This window comes from Diadema setosum, chromosome 1, assembly GCF_964275005.1.
Source record: "Diadema setosum chromosome 1, eeDiaSeto1, whole genome shotgun sequence".
Taxonomy (NCBI): Eukaryota; Metazoa; Echinodermata; class Echinoidea; order Diadematoida; family Diadematidae; genus Diadema; species Diadema setosum.
The window spans coordinates 4,882,341-4,901,236 of record NC_092685.1 but is presented as its reverse complement, the minus strand read 5'-3'; the positions used below and the strand labels follow the sequence as shown (position 1 = coordinate 4,901,236).

At 37.8% G+C, this 18,896-nt stretch overlaps 2 protein-coding genes across 2 annotated transcripts; one reads left to right on the top strand and one right to left on the bottom strand.

The window, feature by feature from the left end:
* Nucleotides 1–310: 310 nt before the first annotated feature.
* Nucleotides 311–12,688, bottom strand: LOC140246838 (tetratricopeptide repeat protein 9C-like). The gene is made up of 4 exons (XM_072326168.1): nucleotides 12,668–12,688; nucleotides 11,242–11,647; nucleotides 10,521–10,703; nucleotides 311–587 (listed from the first exon to the last, which is right to left on the bottom strand). Exons 2-4 carry the CDS (start codon nucleotides 11,558–11,560, stop codon nucleotides 469–471), a joined length of 621 nt encoding a protein of 206 aa, XP_072182269.1. The 5' UTR covers nucleotides 11,561–11,647; nucleotides 12,668–12,688; the 3' UTR covers nucleotides 311–468.
* Nucleotides 12,689–14,218: 1,530 nt separating this feature from the next.
* Nucleotides 14,219–18,661, top strand: LOC140232893 (TATA box-binding protein-associated factor RNA polymerase I subunit A-like). The gene is made up of 6 exons (XM_072313008.1): nucleotides 14,219–14,436; nucleotides 15,012–15,166; nucleotides 15,666–15,730; nucleotides 16,196–16,428; nucleotides 16,838–16,950; nucleotides 18,482–18,661. The coding sequence occupies exons 1-6, from the start codon at nucleotides 14,232–14,234 to the stop codon at nucleotides 18,659–18,661; spliced, it is 951 nt and encodes a 316-aa protein (XP_072169109.1). The 5' UTR covers nucleotides 14,219–14,231.
* The last annotated feature ends 235 nt before the right edge of the window (nucleotides 18,662–18,896 follow it).

The window sequence follows — 18,896 nt, the reverse complement described above, 5'->3', positions numbered from 1 at the left end:
TGAAATGATTATTTTGTAAAGAAATGACAACATTTTGTAACTAAATGAATATTTCGTCCACGAAATGATAATTTCGTTAACGAAACAGTCATTTTGTCGACGAAATGACCAATTTCGTAACGAAATATTCTGTTTGACACTTGGCGCTCCATGGTTTTTGTCCATGGTTTAGACCATGGTTTTGTTTGTACCACCTTCGTGAATTCGGGCCATAGTGTTCACGACCACTTAACACCCTTCTCATTCTCAACAGACGATATAGTGTAGTTTCACCACATTTTACAACTGAATTTCTACATCAGCAGCCATCTTGTTTATCCAAATGATGCACGAGGAACGGCCAGCACAGCTCCTTCACATGTCATCCTGGTACACTCAGCACTCGTCTCTGTGAACAAGTGGCCCCTTTAAAAACTTTGAGTTTGAGTTTGTGCGCCTGACACGTGGTCCCGTGCAAAATGGCCTGTGTCAATGATCTCCCTGAGCGGCCATTTTGTCAAACATTCCTCTGTATCTTGTTCTTTCCTCCTTGGCCTGTTTGTTCATGGCTGTCTCACAGAGCTGCAGGTATCTCTTCACATTGGCATCTGCATTGGAAACAAAAACAACAAAACTTGCAGAATTAAAACATTACATTAGATTATGACATTGCCTCACTACATGTAGTCTCCCTCCAACCTGCATAAGAACCTTTACTAAACTTCCTTTATGAAATGAAATCAAAACTAAATGGTATACCCATCATCAAATAACTTAAGAGTTGCAATTAATAACTTCCCCACAGTGGACGCAGAAGGAGGTGACTGCTAAATCAGGGAATAAAAACACTAAAATTGAGGTATCTTGTCCATACACGTCAGTGGAATAGTTGTGTGATGATGACATCGCTGACTCCATTAATAGATCTTTTCTGTAATGTATACAAATTCTATGCATGCTTTGTTGACAAAAGATTTCCCTACTGTTTCTCTAAGATATTAACTTGAACATGGAATGACGCTTCACTTTAGAGAGACAGACCAGTTGGGATTTTTTTTTTTTTTTTTCATTTGAGGCAGTCCATCAGACTAAACTAAAAGAACACAGGTCATCCAAATTGAGAGCATGTCCATGTTGCATGAGTACATGCACTTACAATCCAATCTACAATAATAGTGTTATTCACTGATGCTCTCAGTCTCACCACCCATCTATTTTCATGTAGAAACACAAATTTCTAGTCTCAAGAAGAGTTCCCATACAGCAATTGATATACAAATAGATGGGAATGTTTGTGTTTGCCATAGAAGTGACAAACATTTTGGTAGTTTCTGTGTGTCAAACTACCTCATGATGACCGAGACAAGAGGTACTCTCTAATGCAAAACAGAACGATTAATATCATCCTTAACCGTTGCTCAGGCATCCTTCATTCGTTGAATATCAAAACACTGCAGTGACCCATATATGTCACTTCATCATACACATAAACAATATTGGAATGTTTATGGTATCAAGTTTCCGGGCATGGAATCCAATATCCCACATCCTAGGCAGATATGCTGGTTCTGAAAGCAGAACTGGCTAGGTTGGTCCTCAAAACGACCTTCTGCCCACAGTGCAGTAACTGGGACATCAAACTACCATGGCCGTCTCAAATGTCTTTCGAAATGAAAGCAAATGTAAACACAATACAGATTGAAGGTCTGGGTAAAAAGACTGAATAGGAGATAGTCAATTACATAAATCATCAGGAAATTAATGGCCAAAGATAAAGGAATGCCCTGAGTGATACATTTTAGAACTGTGCTGCTACATTCATCATATAAAATTGGTACACACACAATTACCATGCTATGCAATTCATATATATGCATGTACACATACATACCAGTGGGTACGTATAATGTGCCAGGACAAAAGCTCTCCGCAGAAATTCTGCTCCAAATTTAATACAAATTTGGCTAGCAGGAACCTCCCCCCACTCTGTCTGGTATGTGGCTGGAAGAGCCATACACAATTTGCCGGTCAGTGACACAAAGCGGTGGCTTATATTCCACAATTTCGTGAATAACTGCTAAAGCACTTAAATCCCAATTTGCGATGATTTTCACAGGAGGAGGCTGTAACTGACTTAATATTTCTCATGCTGGCTCACTAGGGCGACTTGCTGGAGAAATGCATGGAATTTTGATCACATTTTCTGAAAGAAACGCTTTGTTAATCAGCCACAAAGACAGACTGAAATGCATCAAATTTAACCAAGAATTACACATTTAATCTAGTAAGATAACAAACAACTCCTAATAAGGTATCAATATTGCCACATAGTAAATACTCATACTGTAGGCCTACCCACTATCATTATGAAACCTCAAGTGAATAAGTTTGCTTGGTACCATGTGAGATGCAATAATCAACAGAAAAAAAAAAGTATTGTCCATTAATTGTGTCTATTTTAGATCTATAAATCAGAATTTATAATTACGTAGCAACATCTATCATGATTGCAATTGAAATCTCATTTCCTTTTGACCTACCTCCTTCCCTCTTAGTTGTTACTTTGATGCTCTGGGTACTTTTCAGATAATCTGTCATCAATTCAATTCAATTCAATTCAATTCAATTTTTATTTCATTTTTTTGACAAGAACATATAGACATCACTTTTTTTGTAACAGAAAATAAGGTGCGTAAAACTATGCAGGATGAAAAGAATGTACAATGATTGTAGCACCTTACAATAATTATACATTATCATAAAACTCAAGTGATTAGAAGTAAGTAAACAATATGCAAAATTTGAAAAATTGAGGGACCCTTTAAAAAGACAAAGCTTGTGGGATGTGGGCCCCTCAGAAGAAAAACATCAGTTGAAAGCAAGGAAAAAGTCTGAAAGCCCACTAGAAAGACAGATCAACAAGAACAGACACGTATACACACAAATAAACATGAAACGGGACTGAAATAGGAGTAACAGTACAATGGAGAGTTGACTATGAGACGAGACAAAATGAGACAAAACTAACAGCACCAACTAACAGTAAGAGAACAGAACAGAACAGATACATCCGATATATCACTAAATTTTTACTTTGAATCAATTAAGATTAAATACATATCCATCTTAATGAGAACAAAGTTGGTGACTGCACTTGTATTTACTTCCATCTGAAGCATTACCAGTCTAAATGATACAAATACAGTGTATGCACATGCAAAGGAATAGATACAAGTACATCAAATATAAAGTAATAATGATTAGATTGCAAGAATTGTCAATCATAAGAAAGTTTATGCTGTCAGAGGGGTCAAGTACAATCAGATAATGTCTTGAATGAAGATTCAACAAGACAATAATATAAACATATGTAACTGCAAAGGTAATAAGTGCATTACAAGCTGTTAGCAAAGACCATATAAGATGTAAGATATAAACAGTTTACAGGTTAATGAAACAACATAAGACGTTGTTGAATCATCTGGAATACAGATTCTCCTCATGAGAAGATGACTACAGGGTGAACCTAGCCCTACCCACTCTCCAAATCCTTAACTTAATGTACAAGTTCACTCAAATATTTGGGTGGATTTCCAGAGTGAATGCAACAATACTGGAAGAACACATCAGTGAAAGTTTGAGGAAAATTGGAAAATTCGTTCAGAAGTTACGAAATTTTAAAGTTTTAGTGCCGCCATTGCTGGATGAGAAGACTACAACATTTTGTGACATCACATTGAAGGATGATATAAGGAAAACATAAACAGGGGGGTGTTTCATCAAGTTACAACGTAGTCAACGCTGACAAGTTGTCAGTCTCTGACAATTTCAGCAAAATCTTTGGTTTTGATTGGCTGAGATGCTTTGGTCACTGACTGTTACTAGGATGGTTATTGTCAGAGACTGACAACTTGTCAGTGCTGACTAACTTGATGAAACACCCCCATGAACTAAACATGTTCTAATATTTCTAGCAATATGAAAGAGCACTTGACATACTTCCTCCATAAAGCAGCGAGAACAATATTACCCTGAACATGGGTAAGAAGACAAGGCAATATGTACTTTTTAAAAAAAGAGAAAATTTTGTGGAATTTTCTTTATATTTTCTTTAAAGCGTTGTCCTACAGTGATGTCACAAACTGCAGTGTCTTAGTCTTCTCACCCAGCAATTGTGGCAATGAAACTTTAAAAATTCATAACTTTTGAATGGATTTTTTAATTTAATTTTCTCCAAACTTCACTGATGGGTTCCACTAATATTGCAGCATTTGCTCAATCCACACATACACTATACGAAGATGAACTTGTCCTTTCATAAGCAGGGACAAGCACACTTCAAATGGGAATATAGAGTACAATCATAAATGTGCAGAACTGGAGATAAGTCTATCAATAAAAATATTTAGAGGCAGAAATAAATACATGGTGCCTTTGAATCATCTGCCGCTGTATCAGGAAGAGACTGTTATCTTCCAAGAAAACACTAATGGCCTTGATCAATTTTGGCAACGTTTCATGTCTTCTTGTGATGATGTAAACTTGTTTTACTCAGTATAAATAACAAAAGGTGTCCTTCAGATATGATTCTACAGGATGTCTAAAGAGATGATTTGTTGGTATTCAGCAGGATAAATCATGCATGGAATTTGTCTTTCATTCTATTTTTTTTCCCACGTATCTATTCCTGTCATTGACTGCATTCAATTAAAAAAAAAAAAAAAAATTGGGGGTAATTTCTCACTTTCGGCCTAAAAGGATCACAATGGGAAGGATTTCATCAAATGGATTTATAAGTGTGGATATGGGCATCTGCTGTGTACATGTACATCATCCAGCAAAGCAAACATAGATCTGCCATGACCACAAGAATCTCATATTGGCAGGATCAGATAGCAGCTCACTTTACCTTTTTTGAACACATTACAAATGGAATAACCACACTTTCACTTTATGCAATAGCTGCCACATTTATCATCACAGCTGTTGCTGGAGACCTTTCACTATCGAAAATCCTTTAGTACCATAACACCATAACAACAACAAAACCAACAAATTACAGAGAGGACCACAGCTTTATTAAAAAAAAGAAGAAAAAAAAAAAAAGAACTCTTGCTGGCTCTCTCATGGGACATACACCCCACACTGGCAAAGCATTCTTCACCCACCACCTAAATTTCTTTACCTCAGAGGGGTGAAGGGTGGGTACCTTTCTTGAGGTAGGAAGGATGTTGGTATGACATTTTTTTTCTCTCCCTCTCTCATTTCCTCTCTCTCTCTCTCTCCCTGGCAACCTTTTTTGTCAAAACTTGGGACAAAAAAAGGAGAAATTCATGCCGTGGCAAAAGGCACACCATAAGAACAAGCTGAACTCCGACTGAACTTGGGAAGCTAACCAACCCCCTCTGTGCGGCGGTAAAGAGTGAGGGGATTGTTCCTGGACGACCTTTAAAGGGCTACTTACAGGTTCTGCATATTCAAAAATTCAGGACCCCACTACCATACATGTACTTGTCTTACCACTTCTGTTCCTGCTAAGAACAGTATAAACAATTAAATTTTACTGCATCTGGAATTAAGGCAGTGATAATTATGCTAAAAATATTGATTATAATCTCTAGAATGATACAATTACTAGGATGTCAATATAAACTGTAATAGTAGTAACAATAATGCTCTTTATCTTAACTTGAGTGATAAAAGATGCCAGGTGATTCCACAGAGGAGAGGATATAGGAGTGGCCATTTTCACAAAGATTCCTTGTAATTGAGAGCAGTGGACCTGGGAGAGACCTATTTATAAATGATGGTAATGATGACAACATCGAGAGTAATAATGATAACAATAACAAATAATAATCAGCTCGGTTATGCATATGAAATTTGATAAAAGTGAAAGTGAAAGTGACACTAACACATCAACTATCATAGCATAGTGACATTCCCAGGCAGGTATGTGACTGATAAAGTCAATTTCATAACTTGCATGATGAAGAGTAATCACTGAAGATACAGAAACCATTATGCTCCTATCTGTACCTTGGACACTGTCTAATTTTGAACTATAGATGACGCTATATCAATATACCAAGTACTCATGGCTCTGAACCTGATTTCACCCAGTCTGCTTTATAAACATTGAAGGCACAACCTCTGTATTAATGGGGTATGAACAAAAATGAGCACTTTCACTCATTAAAGAAGTCCTACAAGCCAAGGAAGATTTTGTCTTTGCCTTTGCATTAAAAAAAGTACATGCCAAGTAAGTCTACAGCATGGTTTTGTTTTCTATGAAGAGGAACCAAAGAATTGATGGTGCTTATCGAATTCATCAAGTACATACAAACTGAAGTCAAAGTATACAAATTTTATGATGCACCAGCATGTTTTGTAAAAATCATTGGCATCACATTTTCTTTGGGGAAAAAAATTACATGGCTCTGCTCTAAATATATCCATGACATGATGTGTTCATAAACATTCTCCATGGAAAAAAAAGTTAATTTCTTTGATACATATCAAAGACTTATCATATTCATTTTTTTGTTTTTTGTTTTTGAGGTCAAATCATCAAAGCAGAATTACAACTCTCTAAGACTTTAGAAACCATGCCTATGGGGGTGACACCACTTTTCGTCAAAAGCCTTTCACATACATTCATCTAGCTCAGGACCACTTAAAACTGAACTGAATATTATTCTTCCAGATAATTAATTTTTTGTTAAAATTTCAAATTCTTAACAAAATTGTCCAGTTACTATCTAAATAGATAAATCTCTATCAGCAAGACTCATTCATTGTATTATGCTTCTCAAACTCCTATTAATGTTGATATGCAATTTAATGATGCATGGGTGTTTAATTAAGAGTAAGTAATCTTAAAGATTGTAACCAAGCCATTATCAAACATATTGATATAACTAGATATATCTCAGGATGGACCTAAAATGTTTCATGGTCTTGATTGATTATGGGCATTGACTTTTGAAAAAAAGCATGTAAAGAAGTAAAATAATGGAGTACCAATTGAAAACATAATGCCTCCGGCGACACTTCGTGGTGGAGGCATAAAAACATCAAACAGAACATCAGAGTAACTTGCCCTGGATGTAATAACACACATGACATCATTGAAAGGGTCACACTTAATTAATGGGTGAGAGCAGCATTTTCTATTTTTTTTTTTTTTTTTTTTTTTCTGTTGGGGGAGAAACAAAGTCGTTGAATGATGTGGACTATAAAATACACAAAAGGAATAATTGGGAAGGGAAGTGGTAAGTCAAGAAGAGATGAGACTAGGGTAAGAGAAAAGATCCATTCTTGACTTACCTCTTTCCTTCCCAATTTCTCCTCCATTTGTTGTTCTGATTTCGCGTTTCATAGTTCACATCGCTCACCGACTTCATTTCTCCCCCTGATTTCATTAATCTTCACTTCTCTATCCTATCTCCATGATTTCCCAACCTTCAACTTCTCCCTTTCCCCACTCCCTTCTATTTTATCTTTCTCCTTCCAACAATGTCCAAACCTTTTACCTGATTTTTAACTTTCATTTTCACTCACTTTGACTCTTTTCACTATCTCTATTCCCTTTTTCTCCTGTCTCCACTAGTGCAACTTTAACTTACAGCTCACTGCTGCCCCTCAATTGTCACTATTTGTCTTCCTTACAACTCTAAACAACGTAAACAACCTAGCAACTCAAAATGGGAGATATATAAAGGCAGTACAGAAACAAAGTTGCCAAGCTTGTCCATCATGCCCACCATGAATATGTACGCAATGTCGTAGGAAATAGCCTCTACGATAACCCCAAGTCATTTTGGTCCTATGTTAAGCACCAGCGCTCTGAGAACTTGGGCATTCCTCTGCTATGTAAAGATAATAAGCTGTACATGACAGACATGGATAAGGCTGAATGTCTCAACAAGTACTTCAGTTCAGTCTTCAATGATACGAGTAATGTCCAAATGCCCATCAGCAGATCTTCCCCGTTCAGTGACATCGGGCACCTACACATCCATCGCCCTGGTGTGGAAGAGCAGTTGCTTCAACTAAATCCAGGCAAAGCCAGCGGCCCTGATGAACTGTCCCCTAAACTGTTAAAACTGGTATCACATGAGATTGCCCCAGCCTTGGCATTTCTCTTCCAACAGAGCCTGAATACTAGACATGTCCCTACTGAATGGAAGCATGCTCTTGTTACACCAATACACAAGGCGGGCGATAAATGTAACCCAAGCAACTACAGACCAATATCTCTGACTTGTATCTGTAGTAAGATCATGGAACATATAGTATTGAGTCATATCTGTAAGCACATTGCTGCCAACAACATTTTCATGGACGAACAGCATGGTTTCAGACAGAAACTATCAACTGCTACCCAACTCATACCTATGACTGATGACTGGGCCTCCTCTCTTCAATCTAGAGGTCAGACAGATGTAATTTTCCTTGATTTCCATAAAGCATTTGACAGAGTACCACACTCACACCTACTGACCAAGTTGCAATATTATGGAATCAGAGGGGACACTCTCCAGTGGATCATGTCACTTCTAACAAATAGGCAGCAAGCAGTCATTGTGAACGGGGCTCATTCATCTTGGATGCCTGTCACCTCTGGAGTGCCCCAGGGCTCGGTCATCGGCCCGGTCCTATTCCTGCTTTACATCAACGACATCAACACCAACATCCAATCAAAAATGCGTCTTTTTGCCGACGACAGTGTCGTTTACCGGAACATCAACTCTACATCTGACTCATACATCCTCCGAAACGATCTCAACAAACTAGCAGATTGGTCATCCAAGTGGTTGATGGGCTTTAATATAAAGAAATGTGCTGCTCTCACCATCACCAACAAGCGCAACCCAATCATAGCTGATTACACGCTTTTCAACGCATCCATACCACGAGTTCAGCAGTACAAATACCTTGGCGTCATCATAACTGCTAACTTGAAATGGAATGCCCACTACTAGCAAATAATACACAAAGCCAACAAAACCCTTGGTCTCCTGCGCAGAACACTGCCACCCTGCTCCAGCGACATCAAGCGTCAAGCCTACCAAGCACTGATTCGTCCCCAACTAGAGTATGGCTCAGAAGCTTGGAACCCCAACTCTGCAGGAGCAGTGGAAGGCTTGGAGAAAGTGCAGAAAGCTGCAGCCAGATTTGTCCACCATGACTATCGCAGAAACACCTCTGCTACAGAACTTGTGAAAAAGCTGGGATGGGACACTTTACACACCCGCAGACTTCTTGCACAGTGCACCATGTTCTTCAAGATTCACTACCATCATGTCAATATCCCACTTCCAGTGTACATAACCCCGGCTAAATATCTCAGCAGACACAGTCACCTTCTGAAGTACGAAATTCCTCCAGCAACCATTGATGCTTACAAATACTCTTTCTACCCCTGCACAATCAGGATCTGGAATCACCTACCTCTTCTTGCAGTCACAGCACCATCAATTGCTGCTTTCCAAGAGGCCGCCCTACCTGTTATCGGAGGGATGCAGCCTCCTGTGGGCTCCAGGCTACTCTAAACCCAGCCCTGGATTTTACTTGCACAGCCACCCTTTTATTGTACATACAACTTTTTCACTGTCACCTACTCTTCTTACACTGTCACCTACTGTCGCACACCCATCCCAGTTTAGCTTTATGCTGCCATCGGGATTATATCTTCAAGTTCAAGGTTCCTCTTTCTAGGCTCTTCTTTTGTCAAGCCATGATCCCTAAAAGGACTACATACACATGGCGTTACTGCAAAACTTTCTCCCATAATGCATGTAACACAAACAAGGGATAAAAACATTCAAAGTTAGCAAAGTGCATTTACACCTTAAATTCAATAATATTCTCAGCAAACCAACATCACTTCCAACAAATGCAGCGCACACACACACACACATATTCTTGTCAGATGCTTCAAGGGGGATATGATTGTTTGCTTATGGTAACAGGGCATATTCCATTACTTTTTTCTGGAAAAAAATACATAATATATTATATTCATTCCGATGAATTGACTCATTGAAATTGAGAACCATAAAAAAAAAGAAATATTCAAATTCAGTGTAGCAAGTAAAAATCAGGCTTCATGTAGTGTGCAGGTGGATACAAATCAATTGAGGATATATGATGTGTAAAAATTTTCAAATTTCACAATCTGAACACTAGTAGTGTGAAAACTATATGCCTACATACAGATACTAAACATGCAGAATGGGCAGGTGCATGATATACATTATAAGTTACATTTTGATTTAGTTTTAAATACTCTGAACACATAGGCATATTCCTGGTGTGAAATGTATCCTCGGTTGCCAGGAGTGAAATACTAAAATATCCGCGATTGAATCTTTTAAGAGAACACACACAAACACACACACATGTACACACACACATTAAACAAATAACAAAGCCACAATGCACATAAAAATGTATTCTTCTGGAAACAAGCTGCGCAATAGATGTCAACATGGGCCATCTCCACCTAATATGCAAATATAGTGATGAAAGCTAACCTGTTGATGATAGTTTCTGTGCTAAAGATAGGCTTTGAAATGCTGCCTCGAAGTCCCGCATGTGATAGAGGGCAACACCTTTCCTGTACAGGGCCTTCTCATTGCTGGGGCTGTTTGCAAGTACTCTGCAGCAGTAGTGTTCTACTTTGGCATAATTTGGCTCTGGTTGTTGCAGCAGGCAGGCTGGAGGGATAAGGATACAAATATCATCACAACAGGCAGCAGTCAAGCCTTCATGTGTCTACATCACTCTCAACTGACCATAACTGATCAAAGTACTTTAATAGTCATATGTATCTCACTATTCAACATTAGAAAAGTAGCTGAAAAGCCTATTTATGTCACACCATACTCAATTTACATATCATGTTCTGAGGGAGCTGGTACCGGTACTGTGCTTCAACTTACCTGCTCTTCTAAGGGAGCAGTTTTTGTGCCAGAAAACAACAAAACAAAACAAAAACAACTCATACCCCTGGAACTAGGATACAATAATTCTACCATACCAAACATATCAAAACAGGATGTGCAATGAAAGCTATTTTCGGTGGATGCTATTTCTTCCTCAAATGTACTTCATGATTATAGCATCAATATCATCAATTTCACTCTAATTCCTTGACAAAACTTATCAAATGTTAGAGCAACATTGACTGACAATAATGCAACGTGATATAATTTTGTTATTTGTTTCACAAGCGAATCATAATGGTGTATCTACCTGCAAGGTTATTTAGGCAACTTGTCTCAAGGGCGGCTGCCTTGTCCAGCAACTCCTTGGGTACTGGGGGCATGGCCTGCTCCTCTGTAGATGAACCCTGAACTCCAAACACTGACCTCATCTCCTTCCTCTTTGCAGAGAGGTCCAAGTCCTTCAGCTGCAGCAGCGCTCTGTGATACTTGCCGATGGCAGTTTTGTAGTTCTTACCCTTATAGAGCTCATTGCCCACTGATTTGTATCCTTCTGCTTTGGATATCCTTTCCTGTGGGGATGGGAAATCTGTTGCTGCAATAGCACTGGACGACCCTCCTTCCGCCATTCTCACTAGTCTAGTTTTCTCTGTCTGGGTTTATCTCTGTATTTTCCAGTTCCAGATTTATGTTTTCAGCCTCTGATGAACATAAACCTATGGACAAGAAAAGGATTAGTAAACTCAGTTGTGTATGCACATTAGCCAGGAAATGTTGATGATTTGATAGTATTGGTAATGAATAGTACCAGTAAAATTTTCTAGTCAGTCTTATTCTTGTAGCACGTGTGACTGATTTGATTTGATATCAGAGAATACAACAGCAAATGAAATACAGATTACATATGTATCTTCATTGCATATGTCTCTGCCCTTGTCTTAGGACTGTTATGCCATTGAACAAAGCCAGAAATGATACAGAATAGATTATGATCTTCAATGTTATCAATCATTTATCAGTATCATGACAATGACACTATTACTAATTCTTATCCTCAGCTACCAAGGCCAATGACATTGATGAAATTGTGAACACTAACACCTGCAATGATAATGACAATCTTCACAGTTACCGGTACCGAGTTACCAATTACTATTAATATAATACCATTTCATACTTTTTATCCCCTTTGAACCACATTAATGGGGAACATATTCTGACAATCATTATCTTTTATTTGTCATGGACCAACTTTAATATAGTACTGAAGCACTATGCTAGACATTATATTAATGATATCGATAGTGAGAACAATGAACCATTTGCCATCGTACAAGACGATGAGTATTGTAAATTAAATATCGAGTGTTGCTGCTCAAGTGTCTGACAGCACAAAAACCGGAACGCAGTAATGCACGTCTGCTCGTGCTCACTGAAATACATTGTAAATCAAGCCTCCCATAATTCGACCATATTAACACCATTCAAAACTCGACCGCCAGCAACATGTAAAACTAGGCTGCAGCAGCCCATCCCAGCCAAGTCTGCTCTGAAAGAAACAAGCAACATGCAAACTACTGGAGTACTAGACCATTGTAGACTATCAAATACAATCAAGCATTTAATATCATGATTATTTCAGGCGACAAGCACGACGAAGATGCCTAATTTATCATACGGCAATACGCGTATCAAGCCTTTGTTTCAAACAAGACTAGGCCTACATACAAACTTACTACTTGATAGATAGCACACTGAATAGTAAAAGGGGCCAAGGGATACACTGCTTCATGCTACACCCTAACATGCTACACGTGCACGTTTTTGTTACCAGTTCACAGAGTTGCCGAGTGCGAGTTGGGAGTTGGGGGAATAAATGCATGAATTGACTAACACCAATGATAACGCTTGGGACTATTCATCAGGACTTCGACTGACACTACTTAGCAAATAGGGGCAGCTGACCAATGGTCAAACAACCTGAAAACCATACTATTTAACTTCCATCTATCTTAGAATTTGAGAATTCGGAGCTCCCATGTGGTATGAAATCTGTGATATTAATTCAAATCACTAACCCCGCCTTTCGCTGAACTCGAGGACTTAAAGATCGCTCCACTTGAGCCGCTCACAGCACAGGAGAGCACATTGATTCAGTCCCACGTATATGGAAATATGTGTTGTAAGCTTTGTAGCGTTCGTTCGTATGTAACCTGCTGAATTACCTGAATTTGAGACCTGTGATGACGCCCAGTAAGTCAAAGACTTGAAGAGGGCCATTTAACAGATCCAATCATAATTCATGAGCCTAAAGAGTTCAATGGGGTGGTCATTTTATGCAATCTGGATATGGATTTATACATAAAGGCGTTAAAATCTTGAATGTCACCATTCCGGAAAAGCGGACCGCGACCGTCCGTCCCTCTAAAAGTTTAAAAAAAAGCTGAAGAAATGGTTCATTCACAAGGATTTTTTTTTTTTTTTTTAATTACTGTTAAAAAACTTTGGTCTGTATCAAGTGCAAGTAAATCTACATTAAACAAAATTATACTATTTGGACTTTGTGCTTCATCGCTTGCAGAGAAACTTTTTTTTTTTTTTTTCATTTAACACCTGTTCGTGCTGCTGATTAACCACTCGTTAGAATTTAGATCTATGATTTTGTTTGTTTGTTTGCTTTAAAGGAAACCTCATCAATTATTTCTGTGGTAAATTTATAGGTGGAAGAGTTAAGCCGTATTTCTTACATTAATGTATTTTGTTTGCACTGTATTTCTAAAATATTTTCATTCCATGTAGAATTGATCATATAGCCCTAGTCCTGGTTGGTATTGGTAGCAATACGGTAATTGTTGTTATTTCTTGCGCTTGAGTGACTGCAGTCGATTTAGACTAATACAGCTTGAAGGATGTAATCTTGGGGTTTTTATAGAGACAACACTCCATGTATTTTTGTATGCCACATCAACAATGCACATGTGTAGACAAAAATAACAGTCATGAATTAGTACCGGCGCGGTATGGGTTATTTGTCATTAAAACCTGACATCTATTCCAAAGTGGGGACAGCCAGTTGGCAGTGGAGCTAGAAAAAGTTTCAGACAAACAAAGGGGACAGGTAGTGACAACAGAAAGCAAAACTAGAGCACATCAACCTCTATTTGTTGTGATTTTTTTTTTTTTTTTTTTTTTTTTTTACCGGGTACGGTAATTAGGATGTATCTGTCATTTGGATGTGAAGTTTACATTTATGATTCCGATCCATTACTCTCCTCAAACAGATTTGTTGTTAATTTCATCATGCCATCATCCAAGAAAACCTCAAAGGAAGCACAGATGATGCTGAAGAAAGAGAAAAAATCAGGACAAAGAGTCACAAAGGACAAAAATGCAACTCTGAGGAAAAAACATGAGGATCGCAAAACAAAGAGAAGTTCAAAAAGGCGATCCAAGGATATCGAAGGTGTGACAACCTGGAAACCTGAAATATACAGTGCTTTGAAAAGTGAGTCAATTCATAACATTAAATTTTGATATATTCTGTATATCTACCACATATTTTGTCCTTTGCCATATGTTTTGCTGTTTCAATGGGCTGATGAATAGTGAAAGAAAGGAGCATCAGTAGGGCCTATACCTTGGAAATAAGGTAAATGAAAGCAGAACAATTATCAGTGTAAAATTATAATTTTCATATTGTGTTCTTTCTGTGGGGGTGGGGGATTACACGACAGTAGTTACATTAAATGTTAATATGGAATATATGTATGCATTTTTTTTCTCTCTATACACGTACTGTATTATGATACACGTATATGTCAATATTCCATTTTTCAATGTTGGTAGGTATTTCTTTAAGTCAAAACAGACCACAAAATTCTAATTGGGTGTTTTCCACCATCCAGTGCATGCAGTGGCTTACAAAAGCTTTACAATTGTAGGTGACAAAGATTAGATTTATCAGATAGATAAATTTTGAGAATTATTTGGAATTTTCTTCAAAATGAATGACATAATTATTCTGCACCGTGCACTGCCAGTCTTTTTAAATCTCCTCCATCTTACTAACCCACGTTGCAGATGATTTGTTCCAGGAATCACAGGAGAGCTCCAGCATGGAGGCGATGTTGGCCCTCCTGAAAGAGTGCATGCTGGCACAAAAGTGGGAGGAGGCAAGTAGAATCCTACAGACCATTTGCCTCTATCAGCACCCAGACACAGTCTACCACTGGAAGGTAAGTGGTCACCAGTCGTGTCATATCAGTATTCCTTAATTCATTCTCTCTCTGTCTGTCATCACAGGACAAAAGACCATTATCTGAAATAGTTGTACATGTATTATCCTTTTCTCCAATATCACTGTAAGTTTCCTCCATCTAGTGCCATCACACCAGTGCTTTCATTACTAATTTTTTATTTATTTTTTTTTTTTAAACAGACATAACTTCATCCATAAAGTTCACTTAAGTTCCCCAAAGTGGCAGTAAAAATGTCTTGTCCATTTTCATATTTTACACTTTCAATGAAATTCCAAATCAAGTTTTTCCTTTGTATCCCAGTAAAGCCAAATTCCAGGTCTGATAATATGTCTCAATATTTTCTCTTCATTAGTTATTGGCATGCTAAAATGGTGCCAAGATTTTATGTGCTGCAATCATATTAGGAGATTACCAAAAAATGGCAGGCTAAAACCTCTTTTCCATTTTTTCCCTTGAATTTTCCTTTCGTTCTTAGTGTGGCACACATGTCCTCCAGAATCACCCTCAAGGAAGTCAGGAACTCGTGGAGCAGTTATTACAGTAAGTAACGTTTTTATGTGTGGGTTTTTATCTTAAAAAAGAAAGAATGTTATGAATTTAACCAGTTTCTCAATCCAAGTGATTCTGATAAGTTTAAACACCTTTGTAATCTAGATTGTCTGAGGCAGTTTCATTTGGTTGCAAATATGTCTTTGTTAAATGTTGGGGAAATCGATCTCTATTGTAGTTTCATTAAACATTTCTTGAGGTTTAAAAGACAAGACACTGAAGGATGCAGTATCGCATGGAGAGTGATAGTCTTTTGTTGATATTTTTTGAAAGTATGAATGTTTTTCTTAATTTTTCACCTTGTACCCTAAAATGTTTCTGTTATTATCAAAAATATTTGACTCGCTCCCTTCTCACATGAAAACACCTGCTCATCTGAGACTTTGGTTTTGCAGCCATATTTAGATTGTGGTATTCCCCCTTGTTCCTGTTCTCCCCTTTCATTTACTTCTGTAGGAGAATGACCAAGATCAATAACAGAAACCGGCAGAAGAAGCGACTGGAGCACTCCCTCTACCATCTGAGCCAGGGAGAGCCGAAGAGGGCTCACGACACCATCTCTCAGAGGCTGCCGTTTATGGCTGGAAGTACTGACACTGCACAAGAGGACTTTTGGGAACACATGGCCTCACTGTACAAAGGTCTCATTGAGTACATCCTCTGGTGTGAAGAGAAACGGAAAGTGGCAGGTATGCATACATGGTGGCATATTTCTCTTTTATGTACATAAATATAATTATATATATTCATGTATATACATTTTTATTTTATTATTTTTTTTTTTACAGAAAATTTTCAGCAGAGGTTAAACCGGTTTTGTCATTCATTTAGAGACTTCTGTTTTTACTCCTTCGTGATCTAGTGTGCTCCTTGTTCATTTATATGAATAAATTCTTTACAAAAGAAATAAAAGAGAAACAAAACTTTTAATCTAGGATATCAAATTCAATGTTTAGAACAGGATTGTTAATCTCTTCTCTGTATATTTCCTTTACCCTTACAATCAAATATTAATTTTTTGCGTTAAAGTTGTTTGAATATCAGTGTTGAACAGTACTGTGACAGTCTGATTACTCCCATGTTATTTGTTTTCTAAAGGAGAGGAGGCTTTGGATGCTGCAGATACTCATGCCAGAAATGCCCTAAAAGAGTGGAACCTCAAATTTGACAAACCTGGCGTCTGGGATGTGTTTGTGACCAAAGCAGTGGAGGTTTGAAAATATGGAACAAACATATGTGGCCCGCCACAACAAAAGGATCCTAAAGTCGCTGACGGCTGAGCCGAGAAAATTGAGTTTGAATTCAGTCAGATCATCAAAATTGGTCAATACGATTGGATTTCTGTTTTTGGCATAATTTTGCACTCTAAAGTATTGTCTATAATCTGCCAACATTTTGAAGTTAAATGATCAAAGGAAAGGCTAGAAATTAGTGTTTTTCTGGGCCATGATGTTCCGACTTTCAATGGAACAGAAACGTGTTCGAAGATTTCAATTGGATTTTCGCCCTGGGGATTTAGCGCTGCAGCTAGACTCTGCCCCTAGCAACGAGGGAGTGATCTTATTGGTCAGTGCCTGGCATCCTGGTTACTGATTGGTCGTGAATGAATATCGCAGAGGTTGCTAGGAGCATACCTTCTATTGTCAGAGGTGAAGACTGTTTTGCCTTCCCTTGATCATGATAAACTCTGGAAAACTTCTTGAAACGCTGATTTCGTAAACCACTCAACATGCGCTAATAAAGTCATCAATATCTCTGCAACCGAGTACTTTTATTAGTGGTGTTACATATGAAATTAGAGTGGAAGAGTAAGTGAATAATGTCATGTCATTTTCAGAAAACTGTCCTCCCCCGACTTTCGGATCCTTTTTGTTGTAGCGGGTCACATATGCAATCATTGAACTTCTCCAGGGTAACTTTCTAGTTAAATCTCCAGAGAGGTGTTTTTTTCCTCCAATTAATTATATGACTTTGATTGAAAATCAATGGAAGTGCATCCCTTTCTAGGGTATTTCATTCATGAGAGAAGTTATGATGATAAATGATGCACAATATTACTGACAGTTCTGTATGAACAGATAGAAGTAATGTGACTTTCAAATAATCAAATAACATTTTGATCATGGAAACCTTCACAACATCTTATCAGTTTTGTTCACATTTACTGATCAACCTTGTCTAGAAAAACACAAGAATGTTAGTGGTATGTTCAGACTGTTATTTATTGGTGTGAATGTACTACTATTGATAATTGTGAGTCTCGAAGATTCCAAGTAATGATTTCCTTTGATATCATTCTTTTCATATTATTGCTACACAAAAGCATACTTCTGAAACTATTACATCCCAGGCATTAAGCTGCAGTGTTCTTAATTACATTATTTGACCAACATGCGGTGATTCTGTTTGCAATAAGACACAGTTGAGTAGGTGTTTTTATTTCATTTAATTTGTCTTTGTTTTTACTTATGCATTTTTGAAACTTAATAACAATCAAATCCTCACCAGAAGAATGCACAATATCATGCACTATTCTTTGCCTGTTGTACCAGACTGTGGCATGCATCCATGACAATACCAGACTATGGCTCTGTGTTGCATGTTTTGATTTTCTATGGAAAGAAATAAATTGGTGCTTGTCAACTTGAGAGAACTTGCTAATACTCAAGTGATTTTTTTTTCTTGAGTAAGAGGGGAGTTTTCCATGTTATTGTTTGTTTTATATGTTCTTTTGTGCGGCAGATCCATGAAAGTCTTGGTGATATCAATGCGGGCTTAGAGCTACTGGAGTCTTACTGCCGAACCCACCCAGGAAACCCAAATGCGCATGTCTATCTGTACAACTACTGCAAGGAGCACCAACCTGGCAATAAGGCTAAACTGCTCCAAATACTGAAGGTGTCTTCTCACTCTGTGTTTTAATATATTTGTGTGGATAGTGACATGTTGTATTTGACTTTTTGTACAATCGGCAGTGTGACAGATATCATTACTTGAATAGCAAGACTTGACAATTTAGCCTGTTATATGAAGTGAGCACAAGTAGAGTTGAAGAATCATGTGCAAGTATTTGTAGTTGAACTACACCAAGCCATGGATGCAACATGTTTGGTTACTTATTAGTGAAGGAAGAAAACAAAAATACATCCTCCATTTT